This window comes from Populus trichocarpa, chromosome 16 (assembly GCF_000002775.5).
Source record: "Populus trichocarpa isolate Nisqually-1 chromosome 16, P.trichocarpa_v4.1, whole genome shotgun sequence".
Lineage (NCBI taxonomy): Eukaryota > Viridiplantae > Streptophyta > Magnoliopsida > Malpighiales > Salicaceae > Populus > Populus trichocarpa.
Genome location: NC_037300.2, coordinates 3907224 through 3925940, shown reverse-complemented (window position 1 = coordinate 3925940; position 18717 = coordinate 3907224). Strand labels below are relative to the sequence as shown.

Here is an 18717-nt window from a genome sequence, read left to right as displayed (position 1 = left end):
TTCGTCAACGAACCTATATCTCCTCAGAAAGGCAAGAAGATACAGGAGAAGAACTCTGCAAAGACAACTAGTTACTGTAGTTCATCGCCATCTTCATTCTTTGGAGACTCAAAAAAAGAAAAAGAAAAATGAAGTTCCATGGATTTTTTAACATCACACACCTTGTTTTATTTGTTAAATTACTTCAAGGAAAATGATTTTGCATCTCTGCTGGCAATCAATGTTTAAAACCTTTGTTTGCTGACAGATTTTTCACAAATAATATACTGGCTTTAACATTATCCGACAGATCATAAGTACAAACTCTTGATTAAAAGCCACTCCGACCCCACATCGATTTTCATAGGCCTCCAATCTTGAAACTTTTAGAACATTTCTCATATCTTGAACGATAGAAGTAAGGAAGAAGCTTCCAGCAACATGAATACCTTGAACTCTTCTGCAAGATAAAGGGCAGAAAAATCATACGTTTTCTTTCATTTGCATACTGTGTGTAAACAGGCACGCATGATGCTTTATAGATAGTTGATCTATGGACTTCTATTTAGTTTGAAGATGGCCAATGTTACAGGATAAATAGTAAAGGTTTGATAATCATGTAAAAAAAAGTGTCTTACTGTAACAGGAAAATAAAAACAGGGTAACAAAAAAACATGCTTTTGTTATCAGAGAACTTACCATATTTGATTTAGGACTCTGATCTTTAATGCCTGCCCTGCTCTCGTATCCAGTAGCTATTATCTTTTCCCCAGTTTGGCCTAAGAATGCTTCATTATACCAGTTATTCGGACCTCTATAAAGGGGATCAGTCACTGGCATGTTAGGATAACGGTGTTTTTGGACTCCTTGTGGCATTGCCACATTGTCTGACTTGATCTTTGCTTCAACTCTAGGAACATCTTTTATATATTGAGAACTGGCTTCCATATTTGTAGAATATGGGTGGTGATCAGCACTAGGATAAGACTTGAGCAAATCTATCGAAAAACACATCTCACTGAATTGATAACTTGCGACTGTCATGTCTTCAGAAATTTGGGTTGATGGATCCTGATGTCGAGATCGGTCTTCTGGACTTGGAGGAATGTTAGGCGAGTATGGTTCTAAATGAGTCAAACCAAATCGTTCAATCCCTTTGATTTTTACGCTGTGTTGCTCTTTGGGGCTGTGCAATCTCTCATCCCATCCAGCCACTGCAGTGCTGACAACTTCTTGGTCATTCCTTTCAATATCCCTTTCAACTCCCAGTACAATTAGCTGCATTAGTTCATTACTCTGGCTTCCATAATCTATCTTTCGGTCGGCCTCCATGATCTGCCTTGTTAAAGTATCAAGCAGCGGCACAGGTTCTGCTTTTTTATTGGAAATGGCACAAGCAATATGCGTATCAAACTCGCAAAAGCTACATCTATACAACCAACCCTTAGAACTTGGATTCTTGCATAGATCGCAACTGAAGTCATATGGAGGTGAAAATTCTATTTTGAGAGCGTGAGGATGGGAATAGGTGATAACCGAGATAGGCAGTACTGAGCATAAGATGTGATAGTAAATGTTAGACTCGGTAACATTGTAGCAGAAGCCAGTGATGTGATCTCCACAAGCCTCACACTTGAAGTTGCTATTGTCCAATGGAGGTGAAACCAAAAGGGTTAGATAGTGATCTGGATGTGCAGGGTGTCGGGTTTTTCTTGGCATATTGGAACATACGCGGTGAAGAAAAAACGAGCAGGTTTTGCAGTTATAGAAGTCCTTTCCAGGCAATATTCGGAGGCTGCATCCATCACAGGTAATGTTTCCAGTGGAAGGGGCTATGGGACGCCCCAAAGGATGTTGATGACTAAAATGGTGAAGGGCATGTTCCTCTGCAACTTCCATCCTCGTCTTCACTAATAAATCTTTAATTCTTCTCTCAGCCCTCAGAATTTTTGCTCTCCTTTTGTTAGGTGGTCTTAGGATTGTAGAGAGTAGTTTGAAATGCTTCAACCAATTGAATGTTTATGGGACAGCCTTTATCTTGGGGGATCCGCTAATACTCCAAAAAACTGTTGATTGTCAATGATTATCTTCCATATTGAATTAATTGACAAGAAGGATCTGAGTAAAGAAAGCAACAGAATAGTGACAGAAAGATGACCGCCTGGAAATTCCCTACATACCAAAGAGAAAAAAACCAAAATTTTCCATATTCAGCCGGCACATTCACAGCATTAGCTGACAACATTAGACAATCCAGTGCTTGGTGGGTGAAGTAAACAGAGTATATAACAAGGGCTTACAATTTTCAGCTAGCAGACCCTAGGAGCTTCCTAACTATCAAATTTCTGAAGGAGTTCGTGCCTAAATTTTATAATTAGAATCGGGTCTTTGGTTTGAAGGTGTGGTAACTTTTTTTTTATAGAAACCACATAAAAGCATGTATTTTTTACATTTGTAAGGTATTGTTTGTGCTTTAAAAAGGTTATATCTTTTTAAAAAAATCACCACGCCTCCAAACCAAGCACACACTTGTGTGTTTGGTTTGAAGGCGTGGTGACTTTTTTTTATGAAACCCACATAAAAAACATATATTTTTTACTTTTGTGAGGTATGGTATGTACTTTAAAAAGGTTATACCTTTAAAAAAAAATCACCACACCACACCTCCAAACCAAACATATATTTAGCTTGATTCTCCGCTACGCTGTGAGATGTAATTTTTTTTTTAAAATGCAAAAAAAGTATACACTTTGTTAATGGTGTTTGTACCATCAAGAAAAATTTTAATTGCACATTAAAAAAATTTATATGTATATTCAATAAAATAAATCAAGAAATATATTTACTAATAAATAATAACAAATTTGTTGATTCAACCCAAAAATTGAATAGAAAGTTGAGAAAATATGTTCTCTTAACAAAAATGATTGAATATTTGTTTAAGTTTGAAATTGGATCTCTAAAGTTTTAATTGCTTTGAATTAATAAAATTAAATTTTATTAAGCCAAATCGAGCATTAATTCAACATTAAAACTTAATTTTAACATTGCAAGAGCCCCTTATAAAATCAACTGAAACAAATGAAACCTAATTCTAAGTTAACTTAATAGAAAATGATTAAATTAAAAATAAAAAAAATCAACAGAGAAAACAAAAACTAAAGAAAAAAAATATATTATGGGTAATTATTGCAACACACAATAGATTGTCTTTTTATATGTTGTATTTTTTTTTATTTTTTTTAATATTTCTTCTATCTCATATTGCCTTGAATAAAAAAAAAACATACAATAAAAAAAAAAAAGATGTGACTGGGAAAAAAAATTAAGGTGGTTAACTATTTATAATTTCAAATGTTATTTCATGGTTTAATGAGTATTAATTTTGTAAAACCAAATTAGAATAGTTAAATGGAAATCAAAAACAAGAATACAAATATAAAAAAAATAAAGTGGTTCTCTATTCATATAAACAATGTTTTCACCATGAATTTTTTAATGTTTTTTTATAATTATTCACCGTGTAATTTTATTTTTTAATTGTGTTATGTTTATTACATTTCCCTTAGCTGATTTTCTTATTCCGTAATCAGCTTATTAATGTTCGAAATTGTTTAGTAAAACTAATGATATATTTTCAGAATTTCAGATCAGAATAATGCAAGAAAGAAAATTATTATCTAATTGTAATAAATTGAGCATTTATATTATTTGTATATGAAAATTATTACTTTAATAACAATTTAACTTTAGTAAATAATATAATTCATAAGAAAATTGTGTGTATGAAAGACATAATATTTGCAGGATTATATTATTTGTTATTAAAGTTAAATTGCTCATCAATTGAAACAAACAATCTAAGTGTATTTAACCTATTAAAATTTCAACAACACTTTTAAAAAAAATACACTTCCAATCTGAAATTCTGAAAATATATCATTAGTTTTACTAAACAATTTCGAACATTAATAAGAGCAAAGAAGAAAGGAGAGTCATATTTATATATATAAAATGAACTCTTTCCACCTCTATTTATACCTAAGGGCAGAGATGCAAAATTAAATCTTTTACAATTCATTGAATTTACAGAATCAATAAATTTAAAATGATTCAATGAAACTGATTAGGCAACATTAAAAAGATAATATTTAATAAATTCAATGACACTAATCAGGAATCAATTTTTCTTTCATCCATAACTTATAGGGGTGATCATTTTTTGTTCGGTTCGGTTTTTATAAAAAAAAAATAACGAAATCGAATTTTTTTTTTAAAAAACCGAAACCGGTTCAAACCGACCGGTTTCAGTTCGATTTAGTTTTTTAGGAAAAAAACCGGTTCAACCAGTTTGGCTTGGTTTTTTTCCGGTTTTTTCCGGTTTGGGTTCGGTTCGAGTTGGTTTTTTCGATTTCAGGCTTATAAAACCGAGACCGAACCGGTCGGTTTTTTCAAAATTTTAATTGGTTTAATTGGTTTTTTTTCACGGTTCGGTTTTTTCGGTTATTGTTTTCCGGTTTTCTTGGTTAAATCGGTTTTTTGATTTTTTTCTCACCCCTAATAACTTATGTAAAACTATTAAACATATGGGCTAAAGAGTAATAGACAAAGTTTAGGGGACTTAGATCAACCAAAATATTAAAAAATAAACTGAAAGATTTGGAAATCTTCTGTTGATGTTAACATCACTTTTCATAGTAATTTATTTTGCTTTGATTATTGAAAATTTTTTCTCTTTGTTCACTAAACTTTTTTTTTTCATTTTTATTCTTTCAAGTTATGTTGATATCTTTTTGGATTTATTTTTATTTATCTACTCTTGCTTACTAATTTGTCATTTAATATTTTAACTTTAAATTAAAATTCATTTTTTCAAAATTAAAATTCAATTGGTTTTAAAAACAAAAATCAAAAGATTAAGGATCAAAATTAACATTAGAAATTAAACAAGAAAAGTTCAATCTCATCACTCCAATTTTATTTTTCGCATGTTTAATCCCTATTTTTTGAGATTTTATATTTTAGTCATGAAACTTTATTTATTTTGCAATCTAGTACTCATATTATTGTTAAAAGAAGAGAGATTTGTTTTGTGTCTATGGTTTTATTTTTAATAGCAGAACTCAATACAGATAGTTTTTACATTTAATGATGTATAAAAAAATAGATTGGATTTCAACAATTTTTTTTAAGTTCATTTGATTTTGAGTTTTTAATCTATGTCTTTTATGGTTAAACAAGGTTTTTAGTGTCTAGATGTTGCTTTCATGTTTTTTAGTAAAAAATGGTTGAAATATAAGCTTTTCAGAGTCCAAAAACTTAAACCTTAAGCAACCTTGTTAATAAAAAAAAGTTACAGATAGTAATATTATCCTTAAATAAATTTATTTAAGTAATATTTAAATATTTATCTGATTATGACAATGTTTTTAAATAATATTACTATTTTTTAACAATTACTTTCTAAATAAATACATATGAATCCAATATGTATAATTTCGGAAAATATTTATTCATGAATATTCAATCAAATAAAATATTTATTTTTTTATTGTGAGTTTTTATATGATATTTTTTAATTTTATTATTCTTATATTTTGTAATACATTCAGGCCAAAATTATAAATTCATGATTTTTTTTGTTTTTTTAATTAAAACTTGATTTTAAGATTATGGTAATTTTTTATTTTTTTAAAAAATATTTCTAGTAAAAAAGATATATTTTTTATAAGAGAAAAAACAAATGAATTAGCGAATGAAATTTTGATTTAAAATAAATATTTTTTCCTCTATATCTCAAATCATCACAATTTTCTGTATATTTATTTTAATTGCCTTTAGTTTTTGTTCAATTAACCACACCACTAATAAAAAAAAGATATGTTTTTATGAAAAAATACAATAATAAGAAAAGGAGGATATTGGCTAAAAATCACATTTTTTTACATAATTTTAATCGCATGAATATCTATTTTAATTATTATATAACTAAAAATAATAATGATATCGAACAACATGTCTCCAACGTTGATTTTTTGTTTTATTTTTGTTAAGTTTTATCTAAAAGGAAAGGTCCAAAATGGTACAAATAAATACGTGGAGAAAGCTTCAAAGTTATTTCGACCGAACCTTTGGACCATGTCTTCTCCTCCACAGATACTCACTCTCCTCAGCACAAAAAGAGGCACCTATGGATTTCCTGATGCGTCGATTAATCATCTACCCATTCCTACCTTCTTCTATTTTGTGACAGACCACGCCTCCTTTTCCCTCTGGGATTCTTTGAGTTTTGAGTCTTTTGAATAAATTTTGTTTTTGACTCTCTTTCAGATAGCCTTTGAATGATAGCAAGAAGTAAGAAAAATGGATCTTCAGCAGTTGATCGATGCCTTTGTTAAGCTCCGATCTAAATGGCATTTCCCTCTATTTGGTTTTGCTTAGCCGTCAGTGAAAAAGTCAAGTTGCTGGTAAAAAAGGTGAGCAATTGAATACTAGTAGGACTAAACTTTTATTGGCTTTTCCAATTTCATGCCATGTTCAGCGACTTTACCTTTGTTGAACTGAATTTGGTCTACCTAACTCTCAAGTCTCCTCTGTACCTGATCTAAGAGAGAAAGTGAAATGGAGGTTGAACATTTTAGCCACCCAGTTCATCCATTGATCTTGATTAATCAAGTGCTAGAATATAGTGGCGAACTAGTTATTTGCTCTGGATGCGACGAACCAATCTGGGGTCCTTGCTACAGTTGCACCTCCTGCTACTTCTTTCTTCATAAGACATGTGCCGAGCTGCCCCGTGAGATCAAGCGGCACATTCATTTTAAACACCCTCTTCATCTATTGGCAAAGCCACCGTCACATTATATCTTGGGATGCATTTGTGATTTGTGCAAAAAAACTTGCGAGAGTTTCGTTTACCATTGTTCTGTCTGCAAATTTGATCTTCATATCAAATGTGCTTTTCAACAGTGTTTTTTTGAAGTTGATAGTCAGGCACATCAATTTGCCCACATAGATCATTCATTGATTTCGAATGAAGAGCAAGAATTTCATGTTGAAGGAGTTATGTGCTCTGGGTGCGATGAACCAATATCGGGTCCTAGTTATCGATGCACTTCTTGCAACTTCTTTCTTCACAAAAAGTGTACTGAGCTACCCCAGGAGATCAAGCGGTGCTTGCACCCTCAACACCCTCTTCATCTATTAGCAAAACCACCAGCTCATCATACCGGGAAATGGATGTGTGATTTGTGCAACAAAACCTGCAAGAGTTTTGTTTACCGTTGTTCTTTCTGTAATTTTTACCTTGATATCAAATGTGCTCTTCCACCGTGCCTTTCGGAAGTTGAAGGTCAGGAACATCAATTTATTTGTCTACCAAAGTCGCTTCCGTTGAAGATCGTCTCTTTCACATGCAATGCCTGTGGCACTGATGGAGATGACTCCCCTTTCGTGTGCACCATGTGTCAGCTCATAGTCCACAAAACTTGCATTTCGTTTCCTCGCTCCATTAAATTGCGTATTCACCAGCATCCTCGAATAATCCACACCTATCACCTTCAACAATGTAACTCTAGAAACAAGTATTGTGGAATTTGTCGTGATGGAGTTGACACAAATTATGGAGTTTATTATTGCCAAGATTGCGACTTTGTTGCACATGTGAATTGTGGTATACAATATCGTCTATCTAATACAGAGAGTGATGGAGATGGAAGAAGTATAACTATGAATGATGAATTCAAGGAATCTAGCTTTGATATTGTCCGTGAGATCAAGCATGGAGACGAAAGAATAATTGCAGAGATCAAACATTTCAGTCATCAACATAACCTAATCCTCATTGACGAGTTTAACAATGATCCAAAGTGTGACGGGTGCATGTTACCAATTTTTACTCCATTTTATAGTTGCACTGAGTGTAATTTCTTTCTAGACAAAGCCTGCATAGGATTACCTAGGAAAAAATATTGGCAGTATGACAGACACCCTCTGATACTCATCTTGAACACATGGGAGGAAGATCCATTTCAGTGTGCTATTTGTGAGCAATATTGTCATGGATTCAGCTACAACTGCGATAGATGTCATAGCTTCCTCGACGTGCGATGCTTCAAATCAACAAAAGATTCCATTGAACATGGTGGTCATGAGCATCCCCTTTATCTTGCCGTGGAGAGCGAGAATCGTCATTGCAGTGGCTGTGGTGTTAGTGGAGAGTCTCAAACATTCAGGTGCGTTGTTTGTGACTTCAACCTGGATTTTAAATGTGCTACTCTACCTGATAAAGCGCGACACAGGTATGATGAACATCCTCTCTTCCTCACCTATATTGATCCAAATGACTACCAATATGTCTGTCAGATTTGTGAAAAAGAAAGAGACCCAAAGCTCTGGTTCTACCGTTGTGAGGAATGTGACTTTGATGCTCATCGAGAATGCGTTCTTGGGAAAAATCCATTTATCAAGCTAGGGGGCAGTTACACAGTCGACATCCACCCTCACCCTCTCGCTTTGGTTGAAAAAACAGACGATTACACTGCATGCCATACTTGTGGCGAACCTTGCGATGACTTGGCCCTTGAATGTACTCATTATAAGTGTAATTTTATCATCCATTATAAACGGGAAAAGAGGGCAATGCTTTAATCCGTGGTTCAAGTAGTAATTTGATTGCAGTTTTTTCATATTTTTTTACACTGAAAGTATAATGGGCTATATAAAGGAGATATATAACATACTATGCTGATATGTAATCTAGCTTCGTTCTAGTTTTTGACATAGCATTCGTGGGTCCTCATCACCAAGCAAAGGATGGACCTCTTCACTATGTTCGACATGTATAAATTTCATAGCCATTAATTGGTTTCATACAAGACAGTAGCTCAACCAACTGAAATGCAAGTGGTTGCATGTTCTTATTCAAACAACTCATCATTGAAAAAAACTAAAATGAAAAATTACATTAATCTAATTACATCTAACATGTCGAATTATATCTAATAATTTAACTACATTTAATTAGTTCTTGGTAGTTCACTGCATGTTGCTTAGGGATTGGTCTGTATCATCGAGATCATGTCAATTCTTTTTTTTAGTTTAATATAGGTGTTCGGGTCAATTTGCGTGCACTTCGACTAATCTCACGGGCCCTGAAGTTAACGACCATATAAGCCTCCAATGACCATCATATAAGCAACCACAGGGCTCGAATCTGAGATTTCAGAGAGAGCAAACCTCTTGGTCCCAAACTTTTATCACTGACCACCTAGATAATTAATTCTTGATTTATAGTAATTTATCCACTTCATTTAACTTTTGTTATAATAAATGCAATTGGCATGATGAATAGATCTAACAATTAAATATTTTAAGGATATACAAAACATGACCTCCTAGTGAACAAGTTATTTACTCCGGTCCCGAGGAACCAATTGAAGAACCGAAGCTCACAATTATTAATGAATACGTTGTTCGAAAACGAAATCCAGTTCAAAAAACAATAAAATTTCCCATTGTTCCTCCTTTTCCTTTCTAAATATGCTATTTTTTTTCATCAATAAACATGACTTATTTAAGACCAAATATACATAAAAAAGGCAATCTCATAACAATATATAATAATAATAATAATAATAATAATAATAATTAAAAGCTTGGGCTTATATGATAGCAGTAAAGAATAAAAGACCCTTACATAAAATAAAAAAAATAAATTGAAGACCCTTTGCAAAATATAATTGAGAAGGTTTTAGGAATGAAAAATTGCATATCTTTTTAGAAAAAAAAATAAAAAATGAAAGGAATAAATTTACAGAAAGAACAGTTGGCAGGCAATAGTTAAAATCCGAGACCCCCAAATCAACAGACTGATAAACCTAAAACCCTAACAAAGGGGGAAAATGGTACTTTCAATTCAATCACATCGTTTCAATTCCTTCGCAAGATTTCGACTTTCCTCTCTCCTCCCTTCTCTATATCAGGTTCCTTCTCTTCCTATTTCTTTTCTTAGCTATATTTTCAATTTTTAAGCTTGTAGCATTATGTGTTATACACAATATGCTCATGATCTTGATAAATATCAAGGAATTCTTAATTTCTTGCTTTCTTTCACCAATTGAAGATTTTCTTTGAACTGGGTTTTTGTTACCTTTTCATTTGGTTTTCTGTTTACTTTATTATAATGTCATTTTTTTTTATTTGTTGGTGACAATTATTGTTTTTTGGGCAGAATGGAAGAAATGCAACCACTTTTACTGGAAGCAATGATAATAGTCTTTCTTCTGTAGGTAATCAGTCACTTTTTTGCTATTTTCAGTTTCTGTAAATTCACTTGCAGAATTGTATGCAAGAGTGCGATACTATTTTATTGGTGCTGAGTGAGTGATTTGGGGTTTGATTAGTCAGTTTAAGAATGATTTTTTACTGCTTGGTGAAGTTTCAGATTTTGAACCTGATGAACTCCATGATGATGGCGAAGCAAAACAGAAAGATAATGCACTTCGTTTGGCTCTCACACAGCTAGCTGGTGAATTTGGTAGAGAGTCTATGTTGTCATTGCAGCGGTTTTTCAACTCACGAAGGGCTCCTGTAATATCAACAGGCTCGTTGAAGCTTGATCTTGCACTTGGCATTGGTGGATTACCGAAGGTGATTTGGTTATAAAACGTGGCTGTTAGTTTAAATTAGGTTTTCAGTTTTGTCTACCATGTTTGTTCCACTTTATATTCTTTGGATTGCTATTAAGGTCTATTCATTCTATTCCTTTGTTGTGTCATTTGCTTTTGGGACCATGGTGATGGATTGCTAAGGAACTAAATTATGGCATGCTTATCAATGCTGAGCCTTTGTGATTGTTGGGATAGCAACTACAGTTGTGAAGATAACGTGAAGCTTCAAATCTAGCATTTGTATATTAATTGATTTGCGATGAATGTCTACCTGATCTGATCGTAGACATTTTAGTTGAGCCATGAATTTTGAAAAATCCTCAAGACAACTTTGTTTAGAAATCTGCCTTGCACTCTGCAGGGAAGAATGGTTGAAATCTATGGGAAAGAAGCTTCTGGCAAGACAACTCTTGCACTTCATATTATCAAGGAAGCTCAAAAACTTGGAGGTGTGTGCTACTAGATTTGTCATGCTTTCTGTTTTACATTTTATGAAAGTTAGCATGCATAACCCTAACAAGGATATCAGGTTAGATTTTTAATTGATTAGTTGCAGTTTGAAAATCAGACCCCTTACATGGATTACAAAACCTTAGATTAATTTTATTGGAGCACTGCATAATAAAATCCTTGCTAAATAATATTCATAGGTTTTGGCACTCTGATATGATGACTTGAGGTTTCATTTGCCAATTTCAGTTATTAATCCTTGTTATGAAAAATAACTGTCCTGATATCAAGTCATTTTTTTTCTCTCCATTTCACCCACTTCTTCCCTGTTACTGGTTAGTTAATGATCACTAGATTCATCACCTATGTTCCACTAGGCTTAGCCTTTCATCTGTATTTTGTCATGATCTGTGCGCATTTTCCATTTTCAGGAAGGCTCTTTAGGAACACATAGAGTAACCTTTTTCCTTGTCTTTTGTTACCAGCAGCTCAGGAAACCGCAGAACTACTCTATATTTTGGTTTTATACAGGATGGAAAGCATTTTTATCACTAGATTCCACTTTCTTTTTTCTTGTAACTGTGCAAGGAAATGCACACTTGATAACTTGGGTATAGGTTTATATTGGTTTCTAGTTCATGTTGTAGGTTTTTCATAATATGCTTTTAACTTTATCTATGAAGGTTTTCATGTTTCTGTAGAGTGTTTTTGTCATTTTCTGTCAACTTTGTTGTTTTTGACACTGAACTTGTTAGTTTTGTCAGAAAGATTAGTTGATGCTACAGTATGCCAAATCACTTGAATTTTACAGTCAATGTACATTCCTTTTTTCTTCCTTTTCTAAAACTTTTGCTGAAAAATTCTCACCGTTACACCGTTGTTCCTGAAACTTTTCTCGTTTGCCAAGTAAATAACTTTAGAGTTTCTCTGTGTGATATATGATTATACACCCATACCTAAACCCAAACCAGGTAAATTAATAGATAGATAGATAGATAGATATATTTTATCTCTGCATGTAAAATGCACCCACACACCCACACCCACACCCACACCCACACCCACACCCAAAGACATGGATAGATGGATAGAGAGATGTTTAAAATTGTAGAAAGGGAATAAGACATGGATGGATAGATGTATACACTTAAGTGATCTTATCCTGTGCGTTTAGTTACCACCATCTCCTATATCTTAAATTAGACAAGAAAGAAGCAAATAATTTTCTTCATTATCTTTGGTTGTGACAGAGGATGGCCAAATAAAAAAGGCTAAACTGCTTAGTACTAAAACATTATTGTGTATATTAGCCATCATGCGCCAGAAGCTAGCAAAATTCTTAGTGCTAAAAAATTCATCTTTATACACTAGAAGCTAGCAACAGTAAGATATATTTGAAGATTTTCTATTTCTAATGATCAGTTATCTACTTATTATTATTTTGATCTTTTTATGTTCTTTTACTTGTATTTGGCCTTTCGAGATGCTTTTGCTGCCCATGTGGTTAAAATAATTATATCCTATTTAAATCTGAGCCATACAATGTCTTTTTGTCAGGATATTGTGCATATCTTGATGTAGAGAATGCAATGGACCCTTTACTTCCTGAATCAATGGGCATAAACACAGAAAATCTTCTTATTTCACATCCAGATTGTGCTGAAAATTTGCTCAGTGTAGTCGATACTCTGACTAAAAGTGGTTCTGTAGATGTTATCGTGGTGGATAGTGTAAGTAATTAATTCTCAAGCAGACACTCCCACACACACATCTTTGTGTCCATGACCTTACCCTGTTATCAATAGTTATTGTAACGTTTTGTTATAGCTTTTTGATCCCTTATAAATTGCACTTGTGGATCTCTATGGTGTCCTTTTCTATTTTATCTCAGTCATCGTGCTTAATACCGTTCCAGGCCTTTTTTTACAGGTTGCTGCACTTGTCCCCCAACGTGAGATTGATACTGCGGTAGGAGGCACCTTTGAAGATATACAATCACGATTAATGACCCAAGCACTACGAAAGATCAATTATTCATTATGCCAATCACAAACTCTCATTATTTTTCTTAATCAGGTTGAGTTCTAGACTTCCCGCCAAAACATTTCAAATATTCTGTACGGTTGCTGTAAACAGTAACTTATGGGGAAAATAATATTCACCAATCGTTATTGTTGTCTTTATCCAGGTTAGAAAAAGTTTAAAATCAGGGCGTGCAGAAGAGGTCACTTGTGGCGGAAATGCCTTGAAATTCTATTCAGCTGTGCGTTTGAGAATGATCAGAACAAGACTGCTCAAGACTGAGGACAGGGTATATTCTTTAGCGCCATTGCTAACATGTGACCTGAATAAATTCCATTGTCATGTTCCTCAGAGATATGTTCTTTGCATAAGCACCTAATTGTGGTTATTTATTTGATATTTGCTTGAAAATCTGGTGGAGTTTCTAAGCTTTGTATACAAGTGATAAATTTGTAGATGGACAAATAAGATATTGTTGGCTTATAATGGTCTAGGATTCTGCATGAATTTCCATACTTCCAGTCATGTTTGTCCTTTGTTTACCTTGATTGATTGATCTGTGTTCCCTGCTTTAAATTTCATTCTTCTTTTCCTTTCCAATTTACCTTCTATCAGATTTTTCCTCGTTCTTAAGCTTTTGTGTTAGTTAACAATAAAATTTTTTATGTTAGTTTACTTGAACTGATTGATCAAGTCTTTCACGTTCTTGTTGCTGTTTTGCTCTGTTAAATAATGCTATGTTTTTCAGATAACCGGTCTTGGGGTGTGTGCACAAGTGGTGAAAAATAAATTGGCTCCTGCTATGACGAAAGCTGAACTTGAGATACAGTTTGGGAGAGGCTTTTGCTCTGAATCTGAGGTCTTAGAATTAGCTTGCGAGCACAGTCTCATCAAGAAAGAAGGAAGCAGCTATGTCATTGGCAGAAAGGTATTTGGCAATGAACGTGTAGCTGAACAATACTTAATGGAAAATGAAGGGGTTCATGATCAAATAGTTGCAAAATTAAGGGAAAAATTATTTCAGAGGAAGATGGAACTGTGAGAGACGAATGATTTGCTCAAAGGAATCAGGTAAAATCGAAACAGAAGTGGCTCCAAATTGGCTGCTAGCTGCATAAACTGGGAAACTAGCCACATAAGAATTTGAATAATCAGTGGCACTGGAGCTTTATTTGTGAGACCTGAAGGTGTTAAAATTAACTGTGCATTGACAGATGATCTTTGCCAGTTGGGGCACATGAGATGGTAAACGATAGGAAAACCATTTCTCCGATACGAGGTTGACAAGTTATTCTGGGAAGATTACGCAAGCCTAGCTTTCCCTCAAAGTCTGTCTTGTTCATCAATGATTGTACCTCTCTGGCTTTCATGTGCTGTATTAAGAGAATTAGTCAAGTAATTGCAACGAACTCGATTGCAATTTAATTTAAGATCAATCATTCTTCCATTGCAAAGCTGTATTATTACTAGTTGTAAACATTATTGTAATTTTCTCAGACATGCTTCTCGATTCATCAGTCTTGGCTTGCTCTATTTACTATAAATCTGCATCTAGCATTAATGTTGCCGGCCAATTCTGTACGCCAATGTGTAACACTTTTCAATTAATCATTTCTTGTGTTAATTTAACACCAGATTTTTCGAGTCTTCAATTGATCTCTCTTATTTAGTGTGCATAGAATTTGTTTTTTAAAGTAATTTTCTGCTAAAATGTTTTTTTCTTGTAAATACTTTAAAATAATATTATTTTATTTATTTTTATTTTTTAAAACTTAAAAAAATACAGCCCAAGTCTATCATGATCTGTGCTTGTCATCTAAGTAAAAAACATGACCTTAGCCGCCATGGCCCATGATACCCAAATGAAAAACATTACCTTAGCCGCCATGGGCCATGTTTCCGAGTTCAATAGGTTAAATTCAGTGATTGCTCGACTTAAAAGATATTTTTCTGAGCCAACAGTTTTGATCGTTTTTCCACGCAACAATATGGCATGGATCGAAACGGCCAAGGCAGTATCGTTCTCGATCATCTGCTCATCGCAACTTGAAGTGAATATACATTCTTTAATTGATAAAATCATATTATCATTTAGAATATAAATACACGTAAAACCATATAATATTTATTTAAAAAATGGAGAAATTCATACAAACATATGCAAGGGATGGTCATGCCTTGAAGGCAATTGCTTACTGTATTACACACATGCCATGTTCTTACAACACAAAAATCACTAGCAATTTATGGATGTGGGGCAATGCTTTTTATTTTTTAATCATATTAAAGAAACGCACCTACATGCAAGGGAGCGATTTACTCTCTCTCTCTCTCTCTCTCTCTCTCTCTATATATATATATATATATATATATATATATATAGAAGAGGCAATATGACACCATTGAGGGATTTTAGAAGGGATAATTCTTTTGTACTGTAAGAGGTAGATGTTGTCAAGACGTAATGAAACGTCTAATCTAAAATTACAAAAAGAGGATTGTATGAGGACTAAAAAGAGCAAATAATAAAAGAAAAAAAAAACTTTTTCTAAATAAAAACAAACCAGCACTACCATACTCTTGTTGGTTTATGACATTTTCCTTCAATTTTTTGTCCTCTGAGTCAAGTTGACATCCGAGAATTTGAAAGAGATTAGATGGTATGGCCCCTAATCTGGATAGGAATCACCTCATTTGGCAACACAAAATGATCCAAATGAAAAAACTTTCCAGTATGCGCACTCTGATTAGGGTACGTTTGGCGTTATTATCAAACCGCTATTTTATAAAAATTTATTTATTTTTATTTTAAATTATTTTTTTGTATTTTTATATTATTTTGCTATAATTAATGATTTTAAAAAAATATTATAAAAATAAAAAATATAATTATAATGTATTTTCAATTTAAAAATACTTTGAACCGCAATCACACTCATAAATAAACAGGTAATAAGTTGAGTTTTCATAGATGCACTAATTAACCCACTAGGGGAAGGCTATGAAAATTCATGGAAGCTTGGTATGTGACCTTGTTCCTGGTGTAGCTATACAAGGATGGAAAATTGGTTTGGAAATGATAGCTACGATACAGGGGGTATGAAACATGAATTGATGTGAACAAACTAAATCTCCTATTTGGAACTATAATATGAATTCTACACTTTTTTTTTTTGGGTAAAGATTAGGCTAGAATCACAGAATTTTTACATGCTTCTATCGCCGGTAACTCGGCAAGAAAAAACCTTCAAATGAGTCAAGCAGCAGAAAATATACAAGAATTTGTTTCTCTTGTCACTAGCAGAATTTCTTAATTTCAAGTTGGAATATTTTGTCGGTATTTATACACTTAGCCCATCGACATGACCTTTACTGTCAGGCTCAAAAATAGAAATACTTCATTGAAAAACTTATCGTCGGTGATTTATGGTTTGTCAGTGAGTTATTAGTAATGAAATTACCGATGGATTTATAAACGGCAAAAGAGTGTCAAACAAAAAAAAATTACTCGCTTTAATCCGTCGGTATTTCCATCGTTGAATATGACATATTATCGACAAAAGATCGTATGTAATTCCATTGATGATTTTTTTATTAAATAATACCAACAAAATAAAACTGTCGGTGATTAAACAGTGGCACAATAACATTTGTAGTAATTCTTTTTCAACTCTAGAATATATCGACTGACTTAATCCGTCGGTAAGCCATCAATAATGATTTTTTTAATCTATTAAATAGAAATAGAAAATAATTAAAAGAAATTAAATTAATATAAAAATAAAATATTTATTACAAATTGAAAAATTTATAAGTTGAAATACAATTAATGTAGAATAGAGGGGCTGAAGAAAGAGGAAGAGGAGGCGAGTCTTCGCCAAGACCATGGGGCCGTAAAAGGAAGCACATGTACCACCTATCTATGATTTCAGCTTTACGTACAATTAACATAGTTCGACCATCTCAACTCTAAATTTTTCTATCTTAGCATTAAGATGGGTCGTCCGAGCTTCAACTGAATGGTTTAAAATCAACTCAAACTCTAGAGTTTGAGTGCTCGGGAACCGATTGTGAGCATGCAACGGTTGAAACACTTCGAGTCATCCACAAGTCCTTGGCTGTAGTCTGAGATACTATACACTTGATTTCTATTTGATCCACCAGACGATCCTACCTTTAACCACTAATTCGAATCAAGTTCTGGATGGGTCGAAGAATTGTTCCCGTATCTCTTCTTCAACTAGGTGTTATATGTATCATAAAGAAAAAGTCAGCAAATTAAAAAAACCAGGATTCCCAAGAAGTTTTGTTTGTCTACAATATTCTTAATAAGAGGATGAGTAACTAAAACTTGAGTATAGTCAATCACATTGCTAATATGGACAAGTAACTTGAAAGCATGAGAACTCTTCAAATGAAAACTAGAAATCTCAAAAATTTTATCAGCGAGCATGATTTTTGTGATTATAAGGACAAGTAAGCTAAACTTGAGTATAATCAATTACATGCCTAATAAGTAGTGAAGAGGGCAGTGGTTAATACAAGCACAATCATATGCAAAAAATCTTGAATAGTTTCATAAACCATGAGTGAGATTTGGCCTCTAAAATTGATGCTTATAGCTCAATTGTAGTTGTGCCATATTTGATTTTTCTCAACCATTTTTGTCTTTGAAAGTTTCATATATGATTGAAAGAATAAACTAGAAAATGACAATCAGGTTCTAAACCGTTTTTTCTTGCTCTTAGAAGAGCCTTTTGTTTTAATACATCATCTAAAAACAACAAAATTATTCTCATATGAAAATAATTCCAACAACAACATTCCAACAATTATTAAGAACATAAAAATTTAAAAAATAAATATAATGAAAAAAGCACAAAAAAGAGAAGAGAAAAGAAAAATCTTACCTTAATTTCGTTGTGAGTGAAGTTGATAAGAGAAAAAAAGAACAAATAACAAAAAAAGAAAAGAGAGAGGTGTTAATTAACAAAAAAAAGGTAAAAATGAGAAGAGAAAAGAAAAAGAGAAGAGAAGGACATCCTGACGTATAAAAGGAGAGAAAGAAGATAAAGAAAGAGAGGGACATTTTTTTTTGCAGAAAAGGAAGAGAGAAGAAGAAAAAGAAATGCTCATTTGTTATGAAATTATGGATTCTGGTATTTTAATTTGGGGTTTTTTTACATATGGATAATTAAATATTAATATTTTTAACATTCTCATCGGTGTTTTCATCTATAACATTTAATTGAAATTCTCAATTTAATCTAAAATCTTTAGAAACTCCCCTAAATATCACCGATGACTTTTTAGTTTCTTAATGATTCTGTTTGTTATGAACAATAATTAACAATGCCATTGAGAAATGAATAGTTTCAAAGCTCTTAGAAAAATACTGACAGACTTAATCTATTGGTGATGCCGTATGTAATAAACATAGTGAATAGTGCCATTGAGAAGTGAACAATTCCAAAGCTCTCGGGAAAATACTGACAGACTTAATCAGTTAGTGATGACGTATGTAATGAATACAATGAATAATGCCATTAAGAAGTGAACAATTTCAAAGCTCTTCGATATATACTGATGGACATAA

General features: G+C 32.9%; 3 protein-coding genes across 5 annotated transcripts; 2 read left to right on the top strand and 1 right to left on the bottom strand.

The window, feature by feature from the left end:
- Window positions 1-340: 340 nt before the first annotated feature.
- Window positions 341-2045, bottom strand: LOC7484025 (uncharacterized). The gene is made up of 2 exons (XM_002322688.4): window positions 679-2045; window positions 341-439 (listed from the first exon to the last, which is right to left on the bottom strand). Exons 1-2 carry the CDS (start codon window positions 1876-1878, stop codon window positions 341-343), a joined length of 1299 nt encoding a protein of 432 aa, XP_002322724.4. The 5' UTR covers window positions 1879-2045.
- A 4030-nt stretch (window positions 2046-6075) lies between these two features.
- On the top strand, window positions 6076-8647 carry LOC7484024 (uncharacterized). 2 transcript variants are annotated; one of them, XM_024587260.2, is made up of 2 exons: window positions 6076-8213; window positions 8344-8647. In XM_024587260.2, exons 1-2 carry the CDS (start codon window positions 6601-6603, stop codon window positions 8450-8452), a joined length of 1722 nt encoding a protein of 573 aa, XP_024443028.2. In that variant the 5' UTR covers window positions 6076-6600; the 3' UTR covers window positions 8453-8647. The 2 variants fall into 2 exon arrangements, with proteins under 2 accessions (XP_024443028.2, XP_024443027.2); XM_024587259.2 differs by having other exon boundaries at window positions 8280-8647.
- A 1132-nt stretch (window positions 8648-9779) lies between these two features.
- Window positions 9780-14638, top strand: LOC7484023 (DNA repair protein recA homolog 2, mitochondrial). 2 transcript variants are annotated; one of them, XM_024587281.2, is made up of 8 exons: window positions 9780-9962; window positions 10211-10268; window positions 10424-10629; window positions 11011-11098; window positions 12657-12829; window positions 13029-13175; window positions 13288-13410; window positions 13870-14638. In XM_024587281.2, exons 1-8 carry the CDS (start codon window positions 9882-9884, stop codon window positions 14161-14163), a joined length of 1170 nt encoding a protein of 389 aa, XP_024443049.1. In that variant the 5' UTR covers window positions 9780-9881; the 3' UTR covers window positions 14164-14638. The 2 variants fall into 2 exon arrangements, with proteins under 2 accessions (XP_024443049.1, XP_024443047.1); XM_024587279.2 differs by having other exon boundaries at window positions 9782-9962; window positions 10418-10629.
- Window positions 14639-18717: the final 4079 nt, after the last annotated feature.

Bases quoted from the DNA above. Each gene is read 5' to 3' on its own strand.
- LOC7484025 (XM_002322688.4), bottom strand. From the start codon at position 1,878: ATGGAAGTTGCAGAGGAACATGCCCTTCACCATTTTAGTCATCAACAT. The intron at 440-678 runs GTAAGTTCTCTG...TTTATCTTGCAG, and splicing joins AGAGTCCTAAATCAAATATG to AAGAGTTCAAGGTATTCATG.
- LOC7484024 (XM_024587259.2), top strand. From the start codon at position 6,601: ATGGAGGTTGAACATTTTAGCCACCCAGTTCATCCATTGATCTTGATT. The intron at 8,214-8,279 runs GTGCGTTGTTTG...AGCGCGACACAG, and splicing joins GGAGAGTCTCAAACATTCAG to GTATGATGAACATCCTCTCT.
- LOC7484023 (XM_024587279.2), top strand. From the start codon at position 9,882: ATGGTACTTTCAATTCAATCACATCGTTTCAATTCCTTCGCAAGATTT. The intron at 10,630-11,010 runs GTGATTTGGTTA...TGCACTCTGCAG, and splicing joins GCATTGGTGGATTACCGAAG to GGAAGAATGGTTGAAATCTA. The intron at 13,411-13,869 runs GTATATTCTTTA...TATGTTTTTCAG, and splicing joins TGCTCAAGACTGAGGACAGG to ATAACCGGTCTTGGGGTGTG.